Genomic DNA, 25,438 nt, shown 5'->3' with positions numbered 1-25,438 from the left:
TCAATTAAATTTATGCAGACATAAAATATTATTATTATGCTAAAACATTTTTTTATTTTCCCTGCAGGCTTCTGGAGTTGAAGAATCTGATATTCCTGATGATGTTAAGCTCATAGGATTTGCACAACTTACCATTAGTTAAACCACACTACAACAGAATATAAACTTGCTGACCCCATCTGTGAATAGGTATCTCACTGGTGTTGGCCGGAGGAAACTTGTACTGCCAAAGAGTGATGATCTTTGCCTGTAGGACTCGCAACATTTGCCCTGCCTCTCCCCTGTAATGAGGAATGTACAAATAGAAGTGAACTGAGTATTTGCTTTCACTACACAAGAACGAAATAGATGCCATCGAGAGCTTTCTACAAGATTTCAGCTTGCAGATTTCCCCCATCTGAAGCTGGGTGCCTGATGAGGGCAAGCTAAAATTGCCAGTTCTCATCTACTGTTTTTCCTCTTCTATGTTTTCCCATCTCAAATAACCCCACTACCCTGGTTTCTTTTCAAAATTGCCTTATTTTTGACAGTGCTTTACTGATCAGTAAGCAGAGAGGGGACTTCCCCACAGTTCTTGAAGAGATCTAGTGCATCAGATTGAGAAATTGTGTGGTTTCAGTAACTAGTCCTTGTTGATTAGCCTTTCTCTTAAAAATAAAACATAACAAAGATGAAAACAAGTATAGATTGCAATTAAGAATACAGTTCATCTGAGATTTTCTTTCCAAAGGGCTGCAGCCCAAATTGATGGGCAGCAAGTATTTTTGAGTTTGCATTTATTATGCACTCAGGCTGCCAGGCACGTCATTAACTGCCTTTGATGTGATTTGAAAGTAGATTTTCTTTTTGTTTGTGTGGTAAAAGTAAGACAGAATTTAAATATAAATGTTAATGAAGATTAATTCTTTTTTCCATTTATCTAATATAAATTGTTATTGCGCAATCTGCATCCCGCCTTTATAATAGTGTAAATTTAAAACTCTCCAGTCAGCTTTTTTTCTTTATTAACGCATTCCTGGTGCAATGGGAGAATTTGGTTTTGAGCATTTTCCTTCAAATTGTCTGATCTTTTAGCTCAAAGGATTTAAGTTTTACCTGTGAATATTGAAATTGTATCAGATTCTCTTGAAAGTTGAAAGCATGATTGGGTTCAAACTATGGTAGTTTTGAGTGATTTGTTGAACTTGTTACTCAGTTGGGGTCACATAATGAAAGTAATACACTATGTGCTGCATTCCGTATTAATGTGATTGGGGCTTACACAATATATAGGTACTATCATGCTGTAAAGATCACACGTAAGCCTTTACACTTAAAATTTGCACTAATACTTTGGTATGAACCTAATTTGTTTCTCCAAATCTGGTCCATTATAGCCATCACTGAGATGTATGCAATATGTACTCCTGATGCTTGTTAGCTGCATAAAACTTTGCAGATGGTGTCTGAACAGCATTAAGATGAACTGCTGTTTTTTTTGGCATAATTTGAGAGTTCGTCATGCCATCCTTCACTTGTAGTGACAACAGAGTACTGCGTGCAACTAATTGTCTTTGCAGTACTAGTTACATAGGAAATTCAATACAGATTACATGCAGCAACAACCAGTGGTAATAAGGGTTCAAGTGGGATGGATGTGTTACCCTGATCAAGGTGTTGATGGAAATTGGCTGCCTGGTTTTGAACAGCCATAGATGGTGGTGGTTAAGACTGCAGCTGTTTGTGTGCCACAGTTGTGTTTGTCCCCCACCCTACCTCAGCAGATTTTTACAAATCCTAAGAAGTTTCTATCCTGATTTCTCCAATGTGTGTATCAGTTTTCAGACCAATGCTACCATTAGGCAAAAATGTTTGTATTGAAAAAGTTTGGTAAGGCTGAGGGAAGCCTTTAACTTATTTTATCCATCTAAAAAGATCCTACAGTTTCCCCTACTTTTTTTTTTTGCTGCATCATATTGCCTCAACTAACTCTAAGTTATTAACTACTATGTCTGGCAGTATTTTCTAATTGTTGGTCACACTGAAGAATTCCTTCCCGATCCTGATTTACTGATCTGATATGTGCCTCTATCCAAGTCTTGAAATTTAAATTAAGCAGCATTCCAGACAATCATTTATTTTCTTCATCCATTTGAATTGTTACTAAAAAGTCATCTTTCTTTCCTAACTGAAAAACTAGAACGAGAGAATAAAGGCATTATCCATTGGGTATGATACAGCTGCCCTCCAGTTAGCACAAGTCAGTCAACCTTGTGTAACCAAATTAAAAATCCTCATTTAAGGAAAGATTTGTGGAGGAGTAACTGGAGCCACATAATTGCATAGTTTGTTTGACTGGTGCTTTTAAAATATTGTTTAAAAGCATTTGGCTAAATAGTGGAAAGAGCTTTTTGAAAGAGACACGTACATTTTGACATTATTGAATTTGATTGAATTATTTGAACTGTAAATAAGAAAAAATTGTTTTTAGAATTATTTTAAAATCACTGAGTCCTTCATTCTTGGACCTACTGGTTTTTGAATATTTTACGGATATGAATATTTTGGCTTTGACAGGAAAGCTTTTGATTTGTCTTCCATCACATGGGAATTATAGGATCTTTCATGTGACCCAGCTACATGATTTCTAACAGCTTTTTTCTAAGTTTGTATAGACCTAGCATTGGTTATTTTATTAATATTTGCCTATTAATTGGGACTGAGGACTGCTGTTGCTAAGGCTAACTCACAAATCGGTGTATACTGATTGTAACACAAGGTGTAAAATATTGTGATCACTTTTCTTCAACATGATTGTTTTGGATTTTTTTGCATGGTTTTGCTAACTCCTTTTAATCAATAAACAGCAAAATATCTTTTGTGTGCTTAAAGTTGAGACTTCAACTATCTAATACCTGGTAACAAAATAATTGTGTACAAGAAAACGTGTTTAAAAACAATTTAATGGATTTGGGTCCTGCATTCCAATCACAATGATATTTATTTTGCATGATATCTTAGCTATCATTTATTTGTTAAAATTTGACACAACAGAATACAGCACAAGATGAAGAATGGCACTTCTTTCCAACGTTCATAAAATGTAGCTTGGTTGATGAAGCCACATTTGAATTTAAGACCCATTTTCTCTTGACCCAATTTAATAAATATCATGAATATCATTTCTTTGAAGAATCATCAAATGAGACTAGTGGCATCTTAGCTAGCAAATATCCCCCGACTTGTATTGTCAAAGCAAGTTATCTGGTCATGACCTCCTTGCTGGTTGTGAAGGATTGCTTCCTACAAATTGGCAGCTACATTACAATAATCAGGTATACCTCAAAAGTGATTTTGGATATGCCAGAGCTTTGTGGTTCACAATAAATGCAAGTTCTTTTACTCAATGCAGTCAAAATTAGGTATCCCCTATACCTGATAAAGTGGTTGATGAGTATATTTCATAGTCTTCTGCTTGTAACCCATCCACTTCAAAGTTTGATGTGTTGTATATTCAGTGATGCTCTTCTGCACACCACTGTTGTAAAGTATATTTCGTTGAGTTACTGTTGCCTTCCAGCCAGCTGGAACCAGACTGGCCAGTCTCCTCAGACCTCCCTTCATTTCTAATTCCATCCTCGGAAGAGAAATTGTTTACTGTACTTGTGTTTATTTGCAAGTCATGACAAAGCACACCAATGTGTCTCTCTATAACATTTAAAAAAAAAAATATTTTGCCCTGCACCTTTGAGTATATTGTGTCAAATTATGAATTATACATTTAGGTGCAAGTTGCACACTTAAATTGTCTTCATTTTTTTTCATGTTCACTGCAACTCAGACTCCATTGTAGTTCTGCATCTGAATTAAATGTGCAACATATCCAAGTCATTAATGTTGTGTAGAATGTCATTCGGCCCACAGTGTTGTACTGAACCATCTTAAAAAAAAAAAGCAAATCAAAAATGCCCAAACATTAATCCCTCCTACCTGCACCATGTCCATATCCCTCCATCTTCCTTACATCTATGTGCCTATCCAAACATCTCTTAAAAGCCTCTAATTTATTTGCCTCTACCACCATACCAGGCAGCATATTCTAGGCATCCACAACTGCGTTTTTAAAAAAAACACAAACTTGTACCCAATATCCCTCTGGACCTACCCCCTCTCACCTTCAATGCATGCCCTTTGGTATTACACATTTCAACCCTGGGAAACAGATACTGCTATTCACTCTATTTATGCCTCTCATTATCTTGTAAACATCCATTGGATTCCACACGGACCCCCCCCCTCCCACTTCTGACACTCCAGAGAAGACAACCCAAGTTTATCCAGCCTTTCCTGATAGCACATGCCCTCGAAACCAGGCAGCATCCTGCTAAACCTTTTCTGCACCCTCTCCAAAGCCTCAACATCCTTAAAGTGAGACAACAAAAACTGTATGTAATAATCCAGGTGTGTCCTAACCGATTTTATAAAGTTGCAATATAACTGCTGACTTTTGAACTCAATACCTTGACCAATAAAAACAAGCATTCCAAAAAGCTTCTGAATCACCTTATCAACCACTGTAGACACTTTCAAAGAACTATGACCTTGGATCCCAAAATCTCTCTGCTCAGCAACACTTAAGGACTGTGCCCTTACCAGTGTACTGTCTTGCAACACCTCACGTCTATGTCTCAAGTTTTTGTGTAGCCCATTGGAGTACTTTTGACTTGTAGTTAGTTATTATTAGTAAATACAGTAGCCAGTTTATATGCAGCAAGCTTACATAAATATAAATGCAATTATCTTTAGTGTTATAGTGAATACCAGATTTGCACCCCACTCTGATTTTTGCCATGAGATCTTTTGCTTTCACCTAAGAGAGTAAAATGAGACCTTGGTTTAATATTCATCCATAAAAGAGAGTGGTGTAGATATTTCCACAGTACTGCACTAGTGTGCCCTACCATTCACTGTGTAAGACTTATCCTGGTTGGTCCTACCAAAGTGCAATATCTCATACTTGTCTGCTTTAAATTTCATTTGTAAGCCGTGATAGCCGCCTTTGCTGTTCATTACATTGTCATCTCAGTGTCATCTGCAAATTTGCTGATCCATTTCACCACATTATCATTCAGATCATTGATACAGATGATAAACAACAACAGACACAACACCCAGCACCGATCCCTGTGGCATACCACTAGTCACAGGCCTCCAGTTAGAGAAAAAACCCTCTGCTACCACTTTCTGGCTTCTCCCGCGAAGCCAATGTTGAATCCAGTTTGTTACCTCCTCTTGAATGCCAAGCGACTGAACCTTTTTGACCAGCTGCCCATGTTGGACTTTGTCAACTGCCTTGCTAATGTCGATGTAGACAACATCCACTGCCTTCCTTCATCCACTTTCTTGGTAACTTCCTCAAAAAACTCTGATTGGTTAGACACACACATGTCCATTCTGACTATCCTTAATCATGTCTATCCAAATTTACTTATATATCCGATCCCTTAGAATATCTTACAATAACTTTCCCACAATTGATGTCAGACTCACTAGCCTATAATTTCCTGGTTTATGTTTCGAGCCTTTTTTTAAACAATGGAAGAGCATCTTTAAGCACAGCATATTGAACCTTGAAATGAATGGGCTACAGCAGCAGCAGACAAAGATCGATGGCCATTTTATTAGGTAAAGGAGGTACTTAATAAAGTAGCCACTAAGTGTATATCAAAACATGCAGTGAAATGTGTTATTTGCATTTATAACCAACATAGTCTGAGGATATGTTAGCAGCAGCCCACAAGTGTCGTCATACGTTCTGGCATCAACATGTTATTTATTACCCATGCAGAGCCGAACATAGCACAAGGCTTGATAAAGATATAAGCTTGTCAACACCTACTTCCAGAAATGGAGAAATAGAAAAGATTAACTTTGACATATTTCACTATGTTTTGATGTACATGTGACAAACGGTCCGAGGATGTGCTGAGGGTGGTTTACAAGTGTCATCATGTATCCAGCGCCAGGATAGCGTGCTGCAACTTACTAACCTTTATGCAAACATTTTTTGCAATGTATTGGGAAACCGGAGCACCCAGAGGTAATGGGAAGAACATACAAACCCCTCAAACACAGTAGTGGGAATTGAACCCTAATCTGATCGCTGGCTAAAAGTGTTATGCTAAGTGCCACACTGCTGTAATTTTTGTATGACATTCTTGAATTAAGTCTAGAATTTGACTATTGCTAGAAATTTATTTCTGGAGCAAAATAAAAATAGTCTTTGTATGATCTTGAGTTTTTTTTAATCAAGCTCTTTAGTATGTTCAAAATCATTTTCCACTTTGGGTATCTATTTGATCAGAGTAAGAAGCAATATCTGAAATAGTCAAGAGCAAACAATATCTTGGATTTCTGTGTCTACTACTGGACATGCCTCTCCTTCCTTCCAAGAAAGTACAATTATTTTCTCCTGTAGTACACTCTTGAATGTAGCAAAAGATACAAAGGAAGAAATCATCAAGAAAATTGCATTAGTCTTAAACCATGATACTCTTACGAATAAACTCTTCTCTGGTTTCCAGCTGGGTGCAGGTATCAATTATAACCAACTTTTCAATGACAAACTGCCATCTTCTCCAGGGATGATGTTGGGGTATGGCTCGAAGCCCAAGAAGGGTTTAATTTTCATATATGCCAGGAAAGCACTAAATCCTTTTTCATGATGTTCTTAATTTTTTGACGTTACCCATCTATGTCTAAGCTTTTAAAATATGGTTTCACAGGCACTTTTGCCGTGTGAATTGAAATCATTCCAAAAGGTTCACTAATCCCACTCTTGGGTAAACAAAAATGAATGTTTTCTTTTGGGTTAATGATGAAGTTTATTTTCATAAGTGTTAGCAGCACAATGCGAGAGGATGACAATGTCAACAAACTTCAGTTAACATAAATTATACATGTGCATGTGCAAACTAACAAAACTAAGTTTGAAAGAGAGAAGAAATTGGAGGTAATATTAGGGTTGTTTGGCATGATTCAAGAACTTGATGATAGTGGGGAAGAAGCTGTTGATAAGCCTTGAGGTGAGGGTCTTGAGGCTCCCATACCTCCTTTCTGATTGATCATGGCTGGAATCGTGAGGGTCTTAAGATAAATGTTGCCTTCCTGAGACATCACCTCTTACAGATGTTCTGATTTGTGAGAAGAGTTGTATCTGAAGAAACTGGCTGAGGCCACCATTCTCCGGCCTCTTGGATATCTGTGCTTTGGTGTTTCCATACCAGGCTGTGACATAACCTGTCAATGTTTTCCATTATACATTTATAGAAATTTATTGTACTCTGATGACTCGTTCTGAATTTTCTTTAAATCCTTTCTGAAGATGCATTTTGAATCTATTTCCATTCGTTATTTCTTAGATCTTTCTTTGTAAGAAGGTTATCATCTGATGGAAACTTCTGTGAGACGTCTCTTGTCAATCTTAGTTCAGTTTTTAAACTCAAAATCTATAATTTTCTTTTAGGGCTAGTACTCTTAGTATCCAAGGAAACCTGGCCGCCTTAACTATACCAGTTTGATAATGCGAAGCCTCCTGAACACCAATTTCAATCAACTGATGGACATTATTGCAATTACATATAACAATAAACAATTGTGAGTAGTTGAAATGATTTTGTTTGGTGGGGTGGAACTATTTAATATTTCAGGTCAGATTTTTTTTATTTCTGAGGGATATTTGGTTTAAGTGGTGTAGGGTGAGGTTCTAGAATGAAAAGGATGGAGATTTACATCCTATTTTCACATCTGAATAACTAGAAAAGAAGGCCTGTCAAAGAAATACAGAGATCAAGAGTTTTGCCAACTTGTTTTTTGGGCACAGGTTAGGGAAGTCAATACAGTGAGCATTTATTCATGCGATACTGAGAAACTGCTATTGGAATGGGCTGCATCTGATGTCCTAGGATCACACTCTTGTCAGGAAAATGGAAGGATCTGGACATTGTATATGCAGAAAGGATTAGATGAGTTGGCCATTTGATGATTAATTTATTTTGACAGACCATTGTGGATTGAAGGGTCTGCTCCTATGCTGTAATATTCTGTTATAAAATGTCAGTGAAAGGGGAGGCTAGGGTTTTAAAGTCTAATTGATTAACATCAGGAGGGGGCAGTTATTATAATCAGGAAAGTAATCAGCAAAAGGAACAGAAGGTTAACACAAATGGCAAGAAAACAAGTGAAGTTGCAGACAAAGTAAAGATTGAAGATGACAAAATTAACAAAGTAAAGTTGAATCTATTGTCATGTGCATAAGTATATTATGCACAGGTGCAATGAAGAACTTCCACCAGCATCAGAGGCACAAAACGCATGAGCTTCATTCACAAAAACAAATTATTTCACAATTTTTAGACCATAAGACATAGGAGCAGAATTAGGCCATCTGGCCCATTGAGTCTGCTCCAGCATTCAATCATGGCTGATCCTTTATTTTTAATCTCCTCCTCAACCCCAGTTCCTGGCCTTTTCCCCATAACCTTTGATGCCATGTCCAATCAAGAACCTATCAATCTCTGCCTTAAATACACTCAATGACTTGGCTTCCACAGCTGCGTGTGGCCACAAATTCACCACCCTTTGGCTAAAGAAATTTTTCCACATCTCTGTTTTGAAAGGGCACCCTGCTGTCCTGAGGATGTGCGCTCTTTTCTGAGGCTTCCAGCATGGGAAATATCATTTCCATATCTACTGTCTAGGCCTTTCAACATGTGGCCTCAATGAGATCCCTCCTCATCCTTCTGAATTCCAGCGAGTACAGACTCATATCACCATTTCATTCCTGGAATTGGCCTTGTGCACCTCCTCTGGACCCTCCCCAATGCCAGCACATCTTTTCTAAGATGAGGGGCCCAAAACTCAATACTCAAGGTGAGACCTCACCAAAGTCTTATAAAGCCTCAGCATCATATCCTTGCTTTTGTATTCCAGACTTCTTGAAATGAGTGCCAACATGGCATTTGCCGCCTTCACCACCGACTCAACCTGCAAGTTAACCTTCAGTATGTTCTGCACAAGGACTCCCAAGTCCCTCTGCATCTCAGATTCCTGGATTTTCTCCCTGTTTAGAAAATAGTCCACACATTTATTTCTACTACCAAAGTGCATGACCATTTTACCTGAAAGAACACAATTAGAACAGAAATGGCCCATTTTAATGTGATCAGAGTTTCATGTTTTTTCTAAACTGTCGTGACTGAGTTTTTGCTGGCTGTTTCAATAACTGAATGGTTGAAGGAAAGTAGCTGTTCTGAAACCTGGTGTTGTGGGACTCGAGGTTTCTGTACCTTCTGCCCAATTATAGCTGTGAGAAGATGGCATAGCCTGGATGGTGAAGTTTTTTGATGAAAGATGTTGCTGCCTTGAAGCAGAGCCTCACGATACTAGTGGTGGGGAGTTGTATGCCCAGGATGTACTTTCAGAGTCCACCACTCTGCAACTACTGACACATTTAATTTGCTGTACTTACTATGATGTAACCAATCAAGGTACTTTTAACAGTACATCTGTAGAAGTCTGTGGAGTATTCAATGACAAGCCAAACCTCATAAGTCCCTGGAGATGCTAGAGCGCTTTCCTGAAAATTACATTTGTGTGCAGGTCCCAGGAACTTAAAATTTGCTGACTCTCAACTGCTGATTGTGGATTTGGAAAAGGCATTTCAAAAGGGAAAGTAATGGTGGGGGTAACAAAGACAAAAACCAGAAAACTTTAAAATGGAATTAATTCTCATTCAAAAGAAGCACATTTATTAAGAATGAGAGGGGGAGCAAGCTAGCTATTGTGGGTGAGTAAACTAAGAATGGAAAATACAAAGGGCAAGGTATATATTAGATGAAGACACAAGTGAATATGAGAATGGTGATTTTTTAAAAAATAAAAGACCAATTCCAATATCTCAAGGAAAACAGACCGTATTTCCAACTGTAATGACAAAGCTATTGATATACACTGACACTGAAATACAGCACAACTAATACAATCTTCATTATAAACTCCAAAAATCACTAAATCAGAACTTGAAATATTTTTGTGCTGACCTGAGAAAATTCCATTGCAGTGTTGTAGGAAGGTGCCATTTGGCCTCTCCAAGTCTCTGCTAACTGGCAACAATTTCATTCTTCTACCACTAATTATTCTTGTAATCTGTCCTCACATTCTCATAAACCACCAATTAACCTACCCAAATGGACGGTCGGCACATTTTTCACAGCACTGTAACTAAAGGAGACATCGGATTACATAGTGTTTAAAAGAAGTGAATAGGGGCATTCACACATTCTTATGAACCGCAGTTCCTGAGGAGCTATCGGATTGCACATAATTAGGTACTTGGCAGAGTCTAATAAAAAGTCAGGTTTACACGGACTGGTCATTGTGTGAGTGGGCAAGTGTTAGAGTTGGGAGTTGAGGCTTTGGCGAGCAGAGACGCAAGCTGTAGGCAGATTTTTTTTTGTTACTTTTTCTTCCTTTCTTCCTTTCATTTAGAGCAGTGGGGATGCCAGACAAGATAATGCAACGCTCCTCTTGTGAGATGTGGGAAGGCAGGGAGACCTCCAGTGTGAGGACTACACATGCAAAAAATGCATCCAGCTACAGCTTCAAACAGACCATATTAATGAGTTGGAGTTGGAACTGGATGAACTCCCAGTCATTCGGAAGGCTGAGTGGTTGATTGACAGGACAGACAGGGAAGTAGTCACACCCAAGTGCAACACGCATAACTGGGTGACTTAGGGAAAGGGGATAGGCAACCAGTGCAGAGTACCCCTGCGACCGATCCCTTCAACAACAGGTATACCACTTTGAAGCTGTTGGGGGAGGGGTGGAGATGACTTAGCAGAGGAAAGCCAAGTGGTCAGGTCTCTGGCACTGAGTCTGACTTACCACATGGCTCAAAAGGGAAGCAGGGGGAAGAATTGAGCTGTAGTGATAGGGGATTCCTTGGTTAGAGCAACAGAAAGAATGTTCTGTGGATGAGAACAAGATGCCTCCCAAGTGCCCAGGGTCAGGGATAGCTTGGATCAAGTCCACAGCTTTCTTAATTGGGAGAGTGAGCAACCAGAGGTTGTGGTCCATGTCGGTATCAATGACATGGGTAGGAGGGGAGACAAGGTCCTGCAAAGTGAGTTCATGGAGTTAGGTGCTAACTTAAAGGTCAGGACCTCCAGGGTTATAATCTCAGGATTGCTACCTATGCCACGTGCTAGTGAGGTCAAAAATAGGAAGATCATACAAGTGCCTAAGGAGATGGCACAGGAGGGCGGGCTTCAGAGTTTTGGATCATTCTACTTTTTTCCAGGGAAGGTGGACCTGAACTAGAAGGGGTCTAATAGGTTTGCTAGTGCTGCATGGGGAGGAGTTGCAGGGGGTGGGAACCAGTGCCAGAACAGATAGTGGTGGGCTTGTGGAGACAGATATTGCTAAGCCTACATACAAAGTCAGAAAACAAAAGGGTGAGCATGGTGGGGCTGATGCTCTGCACTGCGTATATTTCAATGCAAGGAGTATTGTAGGAAAGGCACATGAGTTCAGAGCATGGAACAGCACCTGGAATTATGACATTGCAGCCATTAGTGAGACTTGGCTGCAGGAGGGGCAGGACTGGCAGCTCAATGTTCTGGGGTTCCGTTGTTTTAGACATGATAGAGTGGGAGGGGTTCAAGGAGGGGTGGCATTACTAGTGAGGGAAAATGTCACAGCAGTGGTCGGTCAGGATAGTCTGGAGAGCTCACCTACTGAGGATTTATGGGTAGAACTGAGGAATAAAAAAGGTACAACCATGTTAATGGGATTATATTTCAACCACCCAACAGTCCACAGGATTTAGAAGAGCAAATTTGTAGAGCAAATCTGTTGCAAAAAAAACATAAGGTTGTGATAGTAGGTAATTTTACCTTTCCATATACTGACTGATACTTCCATACTGTAAGGGCTGGATGGGAAATTGTTCAGGAAAGTTTCCTTAAACAGTACATAGAAGTTGCAATTAGATCATTGATATCCTATTAGGGTATGAGATAGGACAGGTGACAGAGGTTTGTGTAGGTGAACATTAAATCTAGTAATCATAATGCTATTAGTTTCAAGGTATTTATGGAAAAGGATAGGTCTGACCCTCAGTTTAAGATTCTAAATTGGAGAAAGGCCAAATTTCATGGTATCAGAAAGGATCTGGCAAGTGTGGATTGGGACAGGTTGTTTGCTGGCAAAGGTGTATTTGGTAGGTGGTAGACCTTCGAAAGTGAAATTTTAAGAGTACAGAGTTTGTATGTTCCTGTCAGAATGAAAGGCAAGGATAACAGCTTTAGAGAACCTTGGTTTTTGAGGCTGTGGTTAAGAAGAAGGAGGAGGTGAATAGCAGGTATAGGCAGACAAGAACAAATGAGGTACTTGGTATATGAAATGCAAGCAAACAGTTATGAAGGAAATCAGGAGGGCTAAAAGAAGATGTGAGGTTGCTCTAGCAGACAAGGTAAAGGAGAATCCTAAGGCCATCTACTGATATATTAAGAGCAAACTGATAGCAAGGGACATAATTGATCCACTGGAAGATTCGAATAGTAATCCATATGTGCAGCCAAAAGAGATGGGGGAGATTGTAAATATATTCTTTGCATCTGTATTTACTCAGGAGATGGACACAGAGTCTATAGAAGTGAAGCAAAGCAGCATCAACCTCACTGACCCTGTACAGTTTATGGAGGAGGAGGTGTTTGCAGTCCTGAGGCAAATTAGGGTGGATAAATCCCCAGGGCCTGACAAGTTGTTCCCTCAGACCCTATGGGAGGCAGTGCAGAAATCACTGAGACCCTAGCTGAGATATTTAAATCATCCTCAGGAACAGGTGAAGTGCCAGAGGTTTGGAGGATAGCCAATGCTGTTCCACTGGTCAAGAAAGGCTCTAAAAATGTACCGGGAAACTATAGGCTGATTATGTAAGTCAGCATGTCTTCGTGTGTGGTAGGTCAGGTCTAACCAATCTTGTATAGTTTTTTGAGGACGTTACCAGGAAAGTGGATGAAGGCAAGGTAGTGGATATTGTATACGTGGACTTCAGTAAGGCATTTGACAAAATCCCAAATGGGAGGTTAGTCGAGGAGGTTCAGTCACTCGGCATTTGTGATGAGGTAATAAATTGGATTGGACATTGGCTTTGCAGGAGAAGTCATAAAGTCGTAGTAGGTGGTTGCCTCTCTGACTGGAGGCCTGTGACTAGTGATGCGTCGCAGGGATTGGTGCCGGGTCTGTTGTTGTTTGATAGGGATGATAATGTGGTAAACTGAACCAGCAAATTTGTGGGTGGCACCAAGACTGGGAGTGTAGTGGACAGCAAGGAAGACTCTCAAAGCTCCCTGTGGGATTGGACCAGCTGGAAAAATGGGTTGAAAATGGCAATTAGAATTGAATGCAGACCAGTGAGAGGTGTTGCTCTTTGGGAGGACCAACTAGGATAGGTCTTTCACAGAGAGTGGCAGGGCACTGAGGAGTGTGGTAAAACAAAGAGATCTGGGAATACAGATCCATAATTCTTTAAAAGTGGTGTCACAGTTAGATAAGGTTGTAAAGAAAGCTTTTGGCAATTGGCCTTCATAAATCAAAGTACTGAGTACAGGAGTTGGGATGTTATGTTGTGGTTGGATAAGGCATTAGTGAGGCCTAATTCTGAGTATTCTGTGCAGCTTTGGTTACCCACGTACAGGAAAGATGTAACAAGATTGAAAGAGTGTAGTGAAAATTTCCAAGGAATTTGCCAGGATTTGAGGACCTGAGTTACCAGGAAAGATTGATTAGCTTAGGACTTTATTTCATAGAATGTAGAAAATTGAGGGGAGATTTCATAGATGTATACAAAATCATAAGGAGTATAGATAGGGTAAATGTGAGCAAGCTTTTTCCACTGAGGTTGGGTGAGACTACAACTAGAAGTCATGGGTTAAGGGTGAAAGGTTTTAGGGGAACTTCTTTTAGTGGATGGTGAGAGTGTGGAACAAGCTGCCAGTGTAAATAGTAGATGCAGTGTTGATTTCAACTTTTAAGAGAAATTTGGATGGGTATATGGATGGGATAGATATGGAGGGCTATGGTCTAGGTACAGATCAATAGGACTAGGCATATTAATGGTTCAGCACAGACTAGATGGACCGAAGAGCATATGACTCTACAACACACTTTTGAAAATTGAGAGGAAGCCAAACCACTCATAGGAAACATGCAGCCACCGGAAGATGCTAATTTCACATAGATGGCACTGGAAATCAAAGTTGACCTGGGTGATTAGAGTTGGAGACACGGCTCTTTTATCTACACTAGTGTGCCACTTTTTCTTCATGATTTGTGTCAATTTATATTGGAACAACAGACAGAAACTATTACTTAGGAACCTCTCTAGCATTAGAAGTATACTAATTCTGTACGTCTGAAAAGGCTAGTAGATGGTAAAGTACTAGCTTTCAGCGTTTTTCAAAATACCTCTGTCCACACTAACATGGCTATTTGGGTGAATCTCCTCTACTGGGCACGTGCAGGACACACAGAAAACAAGTGATGAGGAAACGGTATACTTAGTGCGCATTTGTCCAGTTACAGAGTGGAAAAACTTCAAAGGAATTGCTCTTGACTCTCGCGCAGGAGGACTTAAAACTAAAAAAAAACAAATGGTATGGAGATAACCGACAGGAAGTTCACAGACAGTATGACCCGGCTGACGACGAACATTGAAAAACTGACTAACTCTGTTGCATTAATAAAGCACCTTGTTAAATGCATAAAACATGTCTGCATCAGTGTTATCTTGTATTTCCATACAATGTTACATTAGGCTGTTACCCATCTATTCTCATAGAAGTACTTGCATAAATAAGTAAACCACCTTCATACAAGCAAGGACAGAAAACAGGGCAAAGTGAGTATACTTATTTATTCAGTAAGCTATGGGTCAAAGTATTTGGTGAGTACATTTCTAACTCTTCTGGCTTCAGTCTCGTTTCCGTCTGTTCTGAAATTGTTAGGTTATGTGGGGGGTTGCGTTCAAGAAAACAACGAAATGCCGCGCTGCGGCCATCTGTTCCGGCACGTCATGACAGCGTTTTTAAATAGTCAAAAAAGCTCACTTTACAATTTAACTCTTACACCGTTCACACCGACTGCGCGTTATAACAGCCGTCCGGCAGTGATTGCGCAGTACCAAGCAGAAGCAGAAAAAGCATTGTTGTTGTGGTGTTATCATGACAGCGTTTTTAAATCTCTCTGTTTACCCCATCCACACTACAACACGCAACAATTGTTTTTGAATTTACACACTCAGAGTGTTTTAGAAAAGCTCCATTTTCAGGGGATGAAAACACTGCTTTAGTGTGGACGGAGGGTCAAAATGAAGAGAAAAAGCTTCGTTTTCAAAATTATCCGGCGTAGTGTAGACGTAGCCTAAGTATAATTATCATGAATGCGGAAATCTCAAACTCTCAGCCAAAGTTTACCAAGTGCATCAACATCAGACAATTCACAATGAAGTGTGAATTGTTGGAACTCTTAGCGGTTAAGTTTATTGAACCTGTGCATATTTTGTTTTACTTTGTGGATTTGTTTTAATTGTATCGGACGTCCACACTATGCCGGATAATGTCAGGGACATAAAAATCACTTAGCCCTGGACTAGATTAACAGTTGGCTAAACCAGCATTCAGGCTTTTTTCCCAGCTGCTTCACTGAAGGGTGAGTCGTGGCCTAACATGGTGAAGGCATTATACCATGAAAAATTCTACACCTGTGCATTGCTTTGCCATTTTGGACTGGGGTGATTTTGGAAAGAAATTTGACAACCGTTATGAAACACATGTAAAAGAGTACCTACACCAAGCTCTGACCCACTGGAATTTGTACAAAGGTAGAAGCATAGACAGACGGCAGCTCAGAAGAATACAATTCAGTCATTTGAGTCCATATCAGGACTCTGCAGTGACAATATAGTAGGCTTCACTCTCCCATCCTTTCCCTGTAGCTTTTTTCTCAAGGACTTACTAAATTCACTTATGAAAACCACTGTTGATTTTGCCTGCAACACTCTTGGATTGTTTTTCTAACTTCTCACCGTAAATTGCATTTAGTAAGAAAGCTGCAGTTCTTTCCTGTTTTCATCAATGATCTTCGATCTCAGTTCTCAACCTCTTCACCAATGGGATTAGTTTCTTTTTTCAAAACTCTTTAGATTCTGGATAGTTCCTGAGGATTGGAGGGTGGCTAATGTAACCCTGCTTTTTGAAAAAGGAGGGAGAGAGAAACCGGGGAATTATAGACCAGTTAGCCTGACATTGGTGGTGGGGAAAATGCTAGAGTCAGTTATCAAAGATGTGATAACAGCACATTTGGAAAGCGGTGAAATCATTGGATAAAGTCAGCATGAATTTGTGAAAGGAAAATTATGTCTGACGAATCTCAGAATTTTTTGAGGATGTAACTAGTAGAGTGGATAGGGGAGAACCAGTGGATGTGGTATACTTGGATTTTCAAAAGGCTTTTGACAAGGTCCCACACAGGAGATTAGTGTGCAAACTTAAAGCACACGGTATTGGGGGTATGGTATTGATGTGGATAGAGAATTGGTTGGCAGACAGGAAGCCAAGAGTGGGAGTGGGAATAAACAGGACCTTTTCAGAATGGCAGGCAGTGACTAGTGGGGTACCACAAGGCTCAGTGTTGGGACCCCAGTTGTTTACAATATATATTAATAACTTAGACGAGGGAATTAAATGCAGCATCTCCAAGTTTGCGGATGACACGAAGCTGGGCGGCAGTATTAGCTGTGAGGAGGGTACTAAGAGGATTCAGGGTGACTTGGATAGGTTAGGTGAGTGGGCAAATTCATGGCAGATGCAATTTAACGTGGGTAAATGTGAGGTTATCCACTTTGGTGGCAAGAACAGGAAAACAGATTATTATCTGAATGGTGGCGGATTAGGAAAAGGGGAGCTGCAAGGAGACCTGGGTGTCATTGAACACCAGTCATTGAAAGTGGGCATGCAGGTACAGCAGGCAGTGAAAAAGGCGAATGGTATGCTGGCATTCATAGCAAGAGGATTCGAGTACAGGAGTAGGGAGGTACTACTGCAGTTGTACAAGGCCTTGGTGAGACCACACCTGGGAAGCAGTTTTGCTCCCCTAATCTGAGGAAAGACATTCTTGCTATAGAGGGAGTACAAAGAAGGTTCTCCAGATTGATTCCTGGGATGGCAGGACTTTCATATGATGAAAGACTGGATCGACTAGGCTTGTACTCTCTGGAACTTAAAAGATTGAGGTGAGATCTTATTGAAACACATAAAGTTCTAAAGGGATTGGACAGGCTAGATGCAGGAAGATTGTTCCCGATGTTGGGGAAGTCCAGAACAATGGGTCACAGTTTGAGGATAAAGGGGAAGCCTTTTAGGACCGAGATGAGGAAAAACTTCTTCACACAGAGAGTGGTGAATCTGTGGAATTCTCTGCCACAGGAAACAGTTGAGGCCAATTCATTGGCTATCTTTAAGAGGGAGTTAAATATGGCCCTTGTGGATAAAGGGGTCGGGGTATGGAGAGAAGGTAGGTACAGGGTTCTGAGTTGGATGATCAGCCATGATCATACTGAATGGTGGTGCAGGCTCAAAGGGCCGAATGGCCTACTCCTGCACCTATTTTCTATGTTTCTATGTTTTCCATCTGTCCTAACTGGCCTCTTATTTTAAAAGCCTTTTTGACACGCCCTCCAAATTAAAAAAGTCATTAGCTTCTACAAGTGATGCACATCCCACATTCCAGGAGCTGATGCAATAAATATTTTAAAAGCATTCTGTAAAGCCTTTGCATACATCCACAAAGTGGTAACCAGAATTGGATGCAATACTTCTGGTTTAAGTGATGTTTTAATAGAATTGCATTCAGATTTCTTTATTCTACACTTATGAAAACCAGCATTCTCTTAATTTTTTCTTTAAATTGCTTTCTCGGTCTATCTGTTTATTTCAAAGATTCATACATCCTGTACAATTTTTCCTGCACTCTCCATAGAATAGTCCCCTTTTTATTACTTGGTCTCTCTTCATTCGTCTTCCTCAAATTTATTAGTCTGCAGTTTTATACATTATGTTTAGTCTTTCAGTCTTCTGAGAATTCTATAGTCCATCACATTTTGCAAGTTATTATGTTGAATGCTCATCTCTTGCCTGCATAATGTAGCTCAAATATCGCTCATGAAGCTCATTGTCAAGGTAACTCACTTTAATGCATTCCAGTCCACCAACCCTAATATTAATTCCTTCACCCCAGCATGATGTGGCTACATTATGTACCATTTACAATACAGACAGCAATAGTGTACTTCCCTGCAGTATCTCGCAGACCTTGTCGTCCAAGGATAAATGTGGCAGAGACAAAGGAATTTTCTTTCAACTGTAAATTTACCTCCAAATCGCACATCTAACTTGCTGTGCAGTTTCCTCACAGATGTTGAATGTGCATCCACTGTGACTGTACGTTCACCACAAAGAACGCGGTGGCTTATGGTAGCAGATCATCATTGTTGTCTTACCGTTTGTTGCAAATAGTTAATGCATACTGATCTAGCTATAAATGTGTTTGTCCCATGAGTGATTTAAAAATAAACTTGAGATTTTAAAGTTAAATCTGATTCAAACCATGCAACTGTTCCCTTAATATGAATTTAAGATTGAAACAAAATACTATTTAACAGTTGAATTTAATCTGCAATATCTTTGAAATTTCCAGGTCCATATTCTTTTCCCTTGTTTGCTTTAAGTAGTTCAGATGTGTCATTAACTCGTTACATTGCCCAAAAAATTTTGAATTGTTCCCTGAGATGGCGATTTTCACCTCTACACATTATTGCAAAGATTAATTGTACTCAAACGCTGATTAATTGTAGACGACTGTGACTGAGCATTAATCCAGTCACTCTGCTGCGGTTCAATCTTTGCAGTTTGCATTGTTTAGAAAAGACAAATTGCCAAAGAAAAAATGAGCGAGTTTGGTGAAATTCTTAACGACGTGGGAGAATTTGGAGCATTTCAAATACATTTACTGGTATTGATATGTATCCCATACTTATTTACAGGATTCCACTTACTTGCACAGGTTTTTACTGGAGCGACTGTTCAACATCACTGTCAGGCCAACTGGATACTAAGTATCATGGATGGGTTGAGCAAAGAAGAATAATTGTTCCTTACTACCTCGAAGGAACAAGACGGGTCTTACCAAAAGTGTAAAATGTACACGCCTCACCCAGATAAAGACATCAACTGGATTTTGTTTCATGGAAACAAATCTACAATAGCATGTGAAGAAGGATGAGCTTAACGACTTGTCGGAACATCCACCGACCATAGTTACAGAGGTTTGTGTTTTTAATTATAACATACAACATTTAGTCTGCAAAAATATTTGTACATTTATATCACTGGAAGTGTTGCCATTAGCTGCACCCTTTTTCCTTTCACAGTATTTTTGAAGTGAGTTAAATGCTTTAAAATGTAATTATGATATTTTGAAGCAGAAGAATACTAAAAATCTGGTAGTGAGTTGTAAGGGAGTTGGACTAGAACATGTGAAGGCAAAGGCATGATGCAAAAGTATCTGCTACATTGATATAATTATTAGAATACACAATACTTCAACACAAAACACCTACCTGAAAATGGAAAAATAAATATTGACAACAGTTCCTGTCAATAGTTTCCACTCTTGTAACAAAATATGGAGATACCTTAACTTCTGGTAAGATGGCGGCAAGCTTGGATACAGTGGTCTCTATGGGCCAAACAAAGGTGTTAGTGTCTTCTTTAAACATTTTGTAATGATCGCAAGAGACATTAAGAACTTCAAGTACTGCAGGTCGACCTCATCAATGAGTTGCTCGTTAGTGGGGGAGCTGGACTTGATATGGACTGTTTGCCTACTACAGAAAGGAATCGGAGTCAGTGCGCGGAGGCAGTCTAACAGCGAGTGATTGTCTTGAACGTTTTTCTTGTGATCGCAAGGCTCTGTTAGACGTTGGTAATGTCGGTTGTAGCACGGACTAGGCCACATGCTGCAGTGTCGCCTATTGCAGCCGCCCAGGGGAGGTGACACTGAGGGCAGTGTGGCGCAGTGTCCATGCTGAATTGGGTGCTGGTCCCACCTGTGCTGCTGCTCTCCAGTGTGTGCTCGGTGGAAGACAATCTGTATTGCGTTCATCTACACACTTGTTCTTGCCAATGACATTCAAGAGATTTGGGATATATTATATTTTTTTTCGTGTGACTGTATCTTTACTGCTATCTTGCAGTATATGTGCTGCATGTGCCTTGTGCTGTGTATGACTGTTGGTGCTGTGTTTTGGCTGTATTCGTGGGTGTTTATGTATGGTTGAATGGCAATTAAACTTGAACTTGAGATAGATAAATAGTATTTTTGATCTAGACAGCTTCAAAAGAAGTATTCACCAGGTACCTAGCAATGGTGTGATAGAAGTGAGAATTGGTTAAAGGGGCGCAGATAGCAGTACTACTAGAAAAGCAGAGGAAATTTTAAACTAAATAGTGAGGCTGAGGGACTAAGTTGTCAAGATGTAGTAAATCAAAGAAAGACTAGGCTATTTTGTAAAGTACTACTAAATGGAACATGATAACAGGAAGGAAGAGAGAACATCCATTGAAGAGTAAGTAAATAAGGCTAGCAGTTGCAAAATAATGAAAAAATGGAATTAAAGGCTTAACATTTTCAATAAAACAATGAACTGTGAGAGCAAATACAAAATTCTGGAGGAACTCAGCAGGCCAGGCAGCATCTACGGAAAAGAGTAACACAGACCTGATGAGGTTCCTCCAGCATTTGTGTGCATTACTTTCATTTCCAGCATCCACAGATTTTCTCTTGTTTGCAAATAGAAGTAAGTCTGATCTGAATTCCGTTACAGAGACATGCTAAAGGATGACATAGATTTGGAACCTAAATATTGAATAATACATGACATTTGGAGTCTTAGTATGCTGCAACACAGAAACAGGACCTTCAGCCTATCTAGGACATGCCAAACCATTAATCTGCCGAGATCTGCAACCAAATTACAGACTTCCATACAACTTCCATGCATGTACCAATCCAAATTTCTCTTAAATGTTGAAAATAAACCTGCATTCACCACTTCCACTGGCAGCTCATTCCACACTCTCAACACACTTTGAGTGAAGAAGTTTCCCCTCATGTTACCCTTAAACATTTCAACTTTCACCCTTAACCCATGACCTCTAGTTCAAGTCTCATCCAACCTCATTTGAAAATGCCTGCTTACGTTTAGCCCTCATAATTTTGTATACCTCTATCAGATCTCCCCTCATTCGCCTACGCTCTAGGGAATAAAGTCCGAATCTGTTCAACCTTTCCCTATAACTCAGGTCCTCAAGTCCTGGCAACATCCTTATAAATTTTCTCTGCACTCTTTCAATCTTATTGATTTCTTCCCTGAGGTTTCCATTTGCCTACTCAAGTTTAAATATCCACCACCCTCCCTACCCCTGTGCAGCACTGGCAACCCTTCCCACAGGATATTAGTCTCCTCCAATTCAGGTACAGATCCCACCTTCTCTGGAAAGGAGGCCAATGAAGCCCTCCCTGCTGCAACATCTCCTCAACCACATGTAAAACAGTAGGAAGTTCCTATTTCTGGCCTTGTTGGCACCTGGCATGGGTAGTAATCCTGAGAGCAAGCCTTGGAGGTCCTGTCCTTTAATGTAGTTCTTAACTTTCTGAACTCACTTTGCAGATCCTCATCAGCCTTTCTACCCATATAATTGCTACCAATTTGGACCATGATCTCTGTTTTCTCACCCTCCCACTAAAGAGTACTGTCAACTTGAATGAAACGTCCCTGACCCTGGCACCTGGGAGGCAACATAGTACCATCCGAGAAACACATTCTTCTCCACAGAACCTCCTGTCTGTTCCCCTAACCGCTGAATGCCCTGTCACTAGAGCTTGTCTCTTCTTTCCCTTTCCCTTCTGAGCTACAGAGCCAGACTCAGTGCTGGAGACCTGACCATGGTGGCTAGGTCATCCCCTCCCAACAGTATCCAAAGCAGTTTATCGGTTAGTGAGGGGGATGTCCACAGGGGTACTCTGCACTGTCTGCCCATTCCCTTTCCCCTCCTGATGGTCACCCAGTTACCTGTGTCCAATTCCTTAACACATTCTGCAGGCACCTGAAGCTGGATGCACTTCTTGCAGGTGTAGTCGTCGGGAACTTTGGAGGTCTCCCTGCCTTTCCAGATCCCACAAGAGGAGCCTTCTCCTATCCTGTCTGGTATCCTATTGCTCTAACCATGGAATAAGAAGCAAGAAAAGGAAGAAAGACTGCCACTGCTTGCTTCTTTTGAAATCTCTCTCCCGCTACGCACAATCCAAGGTCTTCTAGGAAACTGTGGCATGCAGAGTTTAGGAAGGACAAGAAAGTTGGAAAAGGTTGGGGAGTGGATCTGCTAATTAATGATTGTCTTGGTGAGCAGCTCAAGCTCAGGAAGTGAAAATATAAAAGTGACTTGGAGAGGAATAAATAATAATGGAGTGGTTTAAAGCCCCCTGTTAAATAGACCAGAGCACAAAGAAAGAAGTATTGGCAGTTTATCATAGAAGTATAGTGTGACGCCAAACCAAGTTATTGGGCGATTGATGCTAATGGGAAAGATAAGAGAGACAATGGAGAAACGTCCAAAATGCTAATGAGAGAGGAGAGAGAGATTAACGGAAAAGAAACACAATTCAGAATATTGACAGACCTGTTGCTTTGAACCTGAACTGTTTGAAGTTTGATGGACAGGCGATACCCCAGCAGGGGGATAAAAAGAGCAGGTTCGCTAGGCACGTGACACACCACGACACCACGAGATAAAGAGACCCTGCAAAGAGCGGTGTGCCCCCACAAGTTGGTGAGTGTTTGGAGGTCCGGTTCGCGGGAACTGACCATAGAATCACAAGGTGTAAAGGTACGATCGGTGGGAACCTGGTGTGTGTGTCCGCCCTTGCCTGGGTGCCGGGTTCACCGCGGAAGAACGGTCATATCCGGAACGAAGGGGTCACAGTCGGTGAGCACAGCGGGATAGAAGACATCGAAGGTCTGCCTGAAACAAACTGCATCCCCCCCTTCTCTCCAACGGCACAACAGCGATTACTGCGAACTGTACTAAGCTGAACTGAACTCTGCATCACTTATGACTGATCATTTTACCTCTAGACTGCAATAGAGCTTGGTTTGATTCCTATTAACCTAGTTCTGTGTACATGTGTCTATTATCATTGCTAACCTGTTGCATTTATATACTTACGATTAGAGTACTGTGTTACTTATTTCTTTAATAAAACTTTATTAGTTCCTAGTAATCCAGACTCCAACGAGTGGTCTATTTCTGCTGGTTTAGCAACCCAGTTACGGGGTATGTAACAATAGCTATAATTATAGGGGATCTAATTTACATATAGACTGGAAAATTAGATTGTATGAAGTAGCCCATATAAGGAACTCCCAGTGTTTGAGATTTATAATAGTATACAACACTTTCTAGAGCCAACCAAAGTTTGAATTATATTTTGTGATGATGAAACGCCAATCTTACATTCAGCTCGAGGGAGAGAAGAATGGGTCTAAGGCCAAGGCTATAAAATTATACAGGGGAAATTATGAAAGTATAAAAGTTAGGCTAGCTGAACTGAACTGAGTTGAGGGGGTTGACTGGTCAAGGTGAATAACAGATATTTATGGGGATCTTTCTTTCAGAATACACAGGCTAGATGCAAAACAGAAAATGATGAAAATACTCTGCAGGTCAGTAGAAAGAAGGAAGTTAAAATTTCAGGTGTTCTTTTCTAATCTTCCCTTTGTCCTGTCTCTTTAGCCCACCCAGACCTCTCCTTATTCTCCCTGCAAATTAAAAATATTTTTTCTCTCTGTTCCACTTCTGAATAAAAGTCTTTGAACTGAAAAATCTACTAGTTAATTTAATAAAAAATGTATTACCTTTGTACATTTGAAAGTTGAGCAGAATGCAGAAAACTACAAGCAATAATTGTAAAATTAACAATGAAAGAAAATTAGTACAAGATAAACCGAGCCAGAGGTATTAATCATATAGTAAAATTTCTATAAACAATTAAAAAAGAAGCAAATAAAGTGTGGAAAGTAAGGCAGAGAAATTAAAATAGAAAACAAGGAGATGGCAGATGAATTACAATAAATATATTTTCATGTATCTTCACTCTCGACTATATGTGTAACATCTTGGAATAGCTGTAAATTGGGAATTGGAAGCAACTGAGGAGAATGGTATTGCAAAAACTTGTACCCTTATGAATCCCAAGGTGTAAAAAGAAATAGTAAGTTGATGTGTTGATATAAGAGTTTTCTAAAATTCCCGAGATTTCAGGATGTCTCCATAGAATTGAGCACTGTAGCATTCAAAGTACAAGACCATAAGACATAAGAACAGAATTAGGGCATTCAGTCCATTGAGTCTGCTCTGCTATTCAATCATGGCTGATTCATTATCCCTCTCAACCCAATTCTCCTGCTGTGTCCTCATAGCCTTCCTAATCAAGAATCTATCAACCTCTGCTTTAAGTGTACCCAATAACTTGGCCTCCACAGCCATCCATGGCAATGAACTCCACAGATTCGCCATCCTCTGGCTAAAGAAAATCCTCCTCATTTCCATCCTAAAGGGATGTCCTTCTATTCTGAGGATGTGCCCTCTGGTCCTTGACTCCCCCACTATAGGAAACACACTCTCCACATTCACTCTATCAAGGTATTTCAATATTCAATCGTTTTTAATGAGATGCCCCCCTCATTATTATAAATTCTAGTGATTACAGGCCCAGAGCCATCAAACACCCCTCATATGTTAACCCTTTCCTTCCTGGGATCATTCTTCTCTGGACCCTTTACAATGCCAGCACATCCTTCCTTAGATAAGGTTCCAAAATTGCTCACAATACTTCAAAGTGCAATCTGAACAATGCCTTATAAAACTTCAGCATTACATGCTTGCTTTTATATTCTAATCCTATACATATGGTTACTATAAATGGCAAATCACTTCCATAAAGACCCTAACATAGTGAATCAGGTGGCTGCAAACATGGAGCGCAGCTGTTCCCTTATTGCTGTCTCTCATCCTTGCATTGCCGAGCACACTTCTAGCAGCCGGACAGATCCTGCCACTACTTCTATTTAAAAGAATTATCAGCCCATTTCAGATAGTATGTTTCTACAAGTGTTTGACTGGAGTTTTTTTAATCATTGAGTTTACTAAGAGGAAATGTGGTTCTGATTTGAACTTGGGGTTTCAGCACAAATCCAAAGACATTAACAAGCATTCTT

The 25,438-nt window shown here is 40.1% G+C and overlaps 2 protein-coding genes across 2 annotated transcripts in view; both read left to right on the top strand.

Moving 5' to 3' along the window:
• LOC134351436 (serine/threonine-protein kinase OSR1-like) overlaps nucleotides 1-6,236 on the top strand; it is a 147,983-nt gene extending 141,747 nt beyond the window's left edge. The window contains exon 18 of the mRNA XM_063057559.1: nucleotides 68-6,236. Coding sequence (XP_062913629.1) covers nucleotides 68-142 — 75 coding nt within the window. The 3' untranslated portion in view covers nucleotides 143-6,236. The remainder of the gene's footprint in view (nucleotides 1-67) is intronic.
• A 12,811-nt stretch (nucleotides 6,237-19,047) lies between these two features.
• The window catches only part of slc22a13b (solute carrier family 22 member 13b), a 28,586-nt gene continuing 22,195 nt past the window's right edge, over nucleotides 19,048-25,438 (top strand). Inside the window, 2 exon segments of the mRNA XM_063047665.1 lie at nucleotides 19,048-19,380; nucleotides 19,382-19,426. Of these exon segments, the coding sequence (XP_062903735.1) occupies nucleotides 19,048-19,380; nucleotides 19,382-19,426 (378 nt within the window).

Source organism: Mobula hypostoma, chromosome 1, assembly GCF_963921235.1.
Source record: "Mobula hypostoma chromosome 1, sMobHyp1.1, whole genome shotgun sequence".
Taxonomy (NCBI): Eukaryota; Metazoa; Chordata; class Chondrichthyes; order Myliobatiformes; family Myliobatidae; genus Mobula; species Mobula hypostoma.
This window is presented reverse-complemented; position numbering and strand designations above follow the sequence as displayed.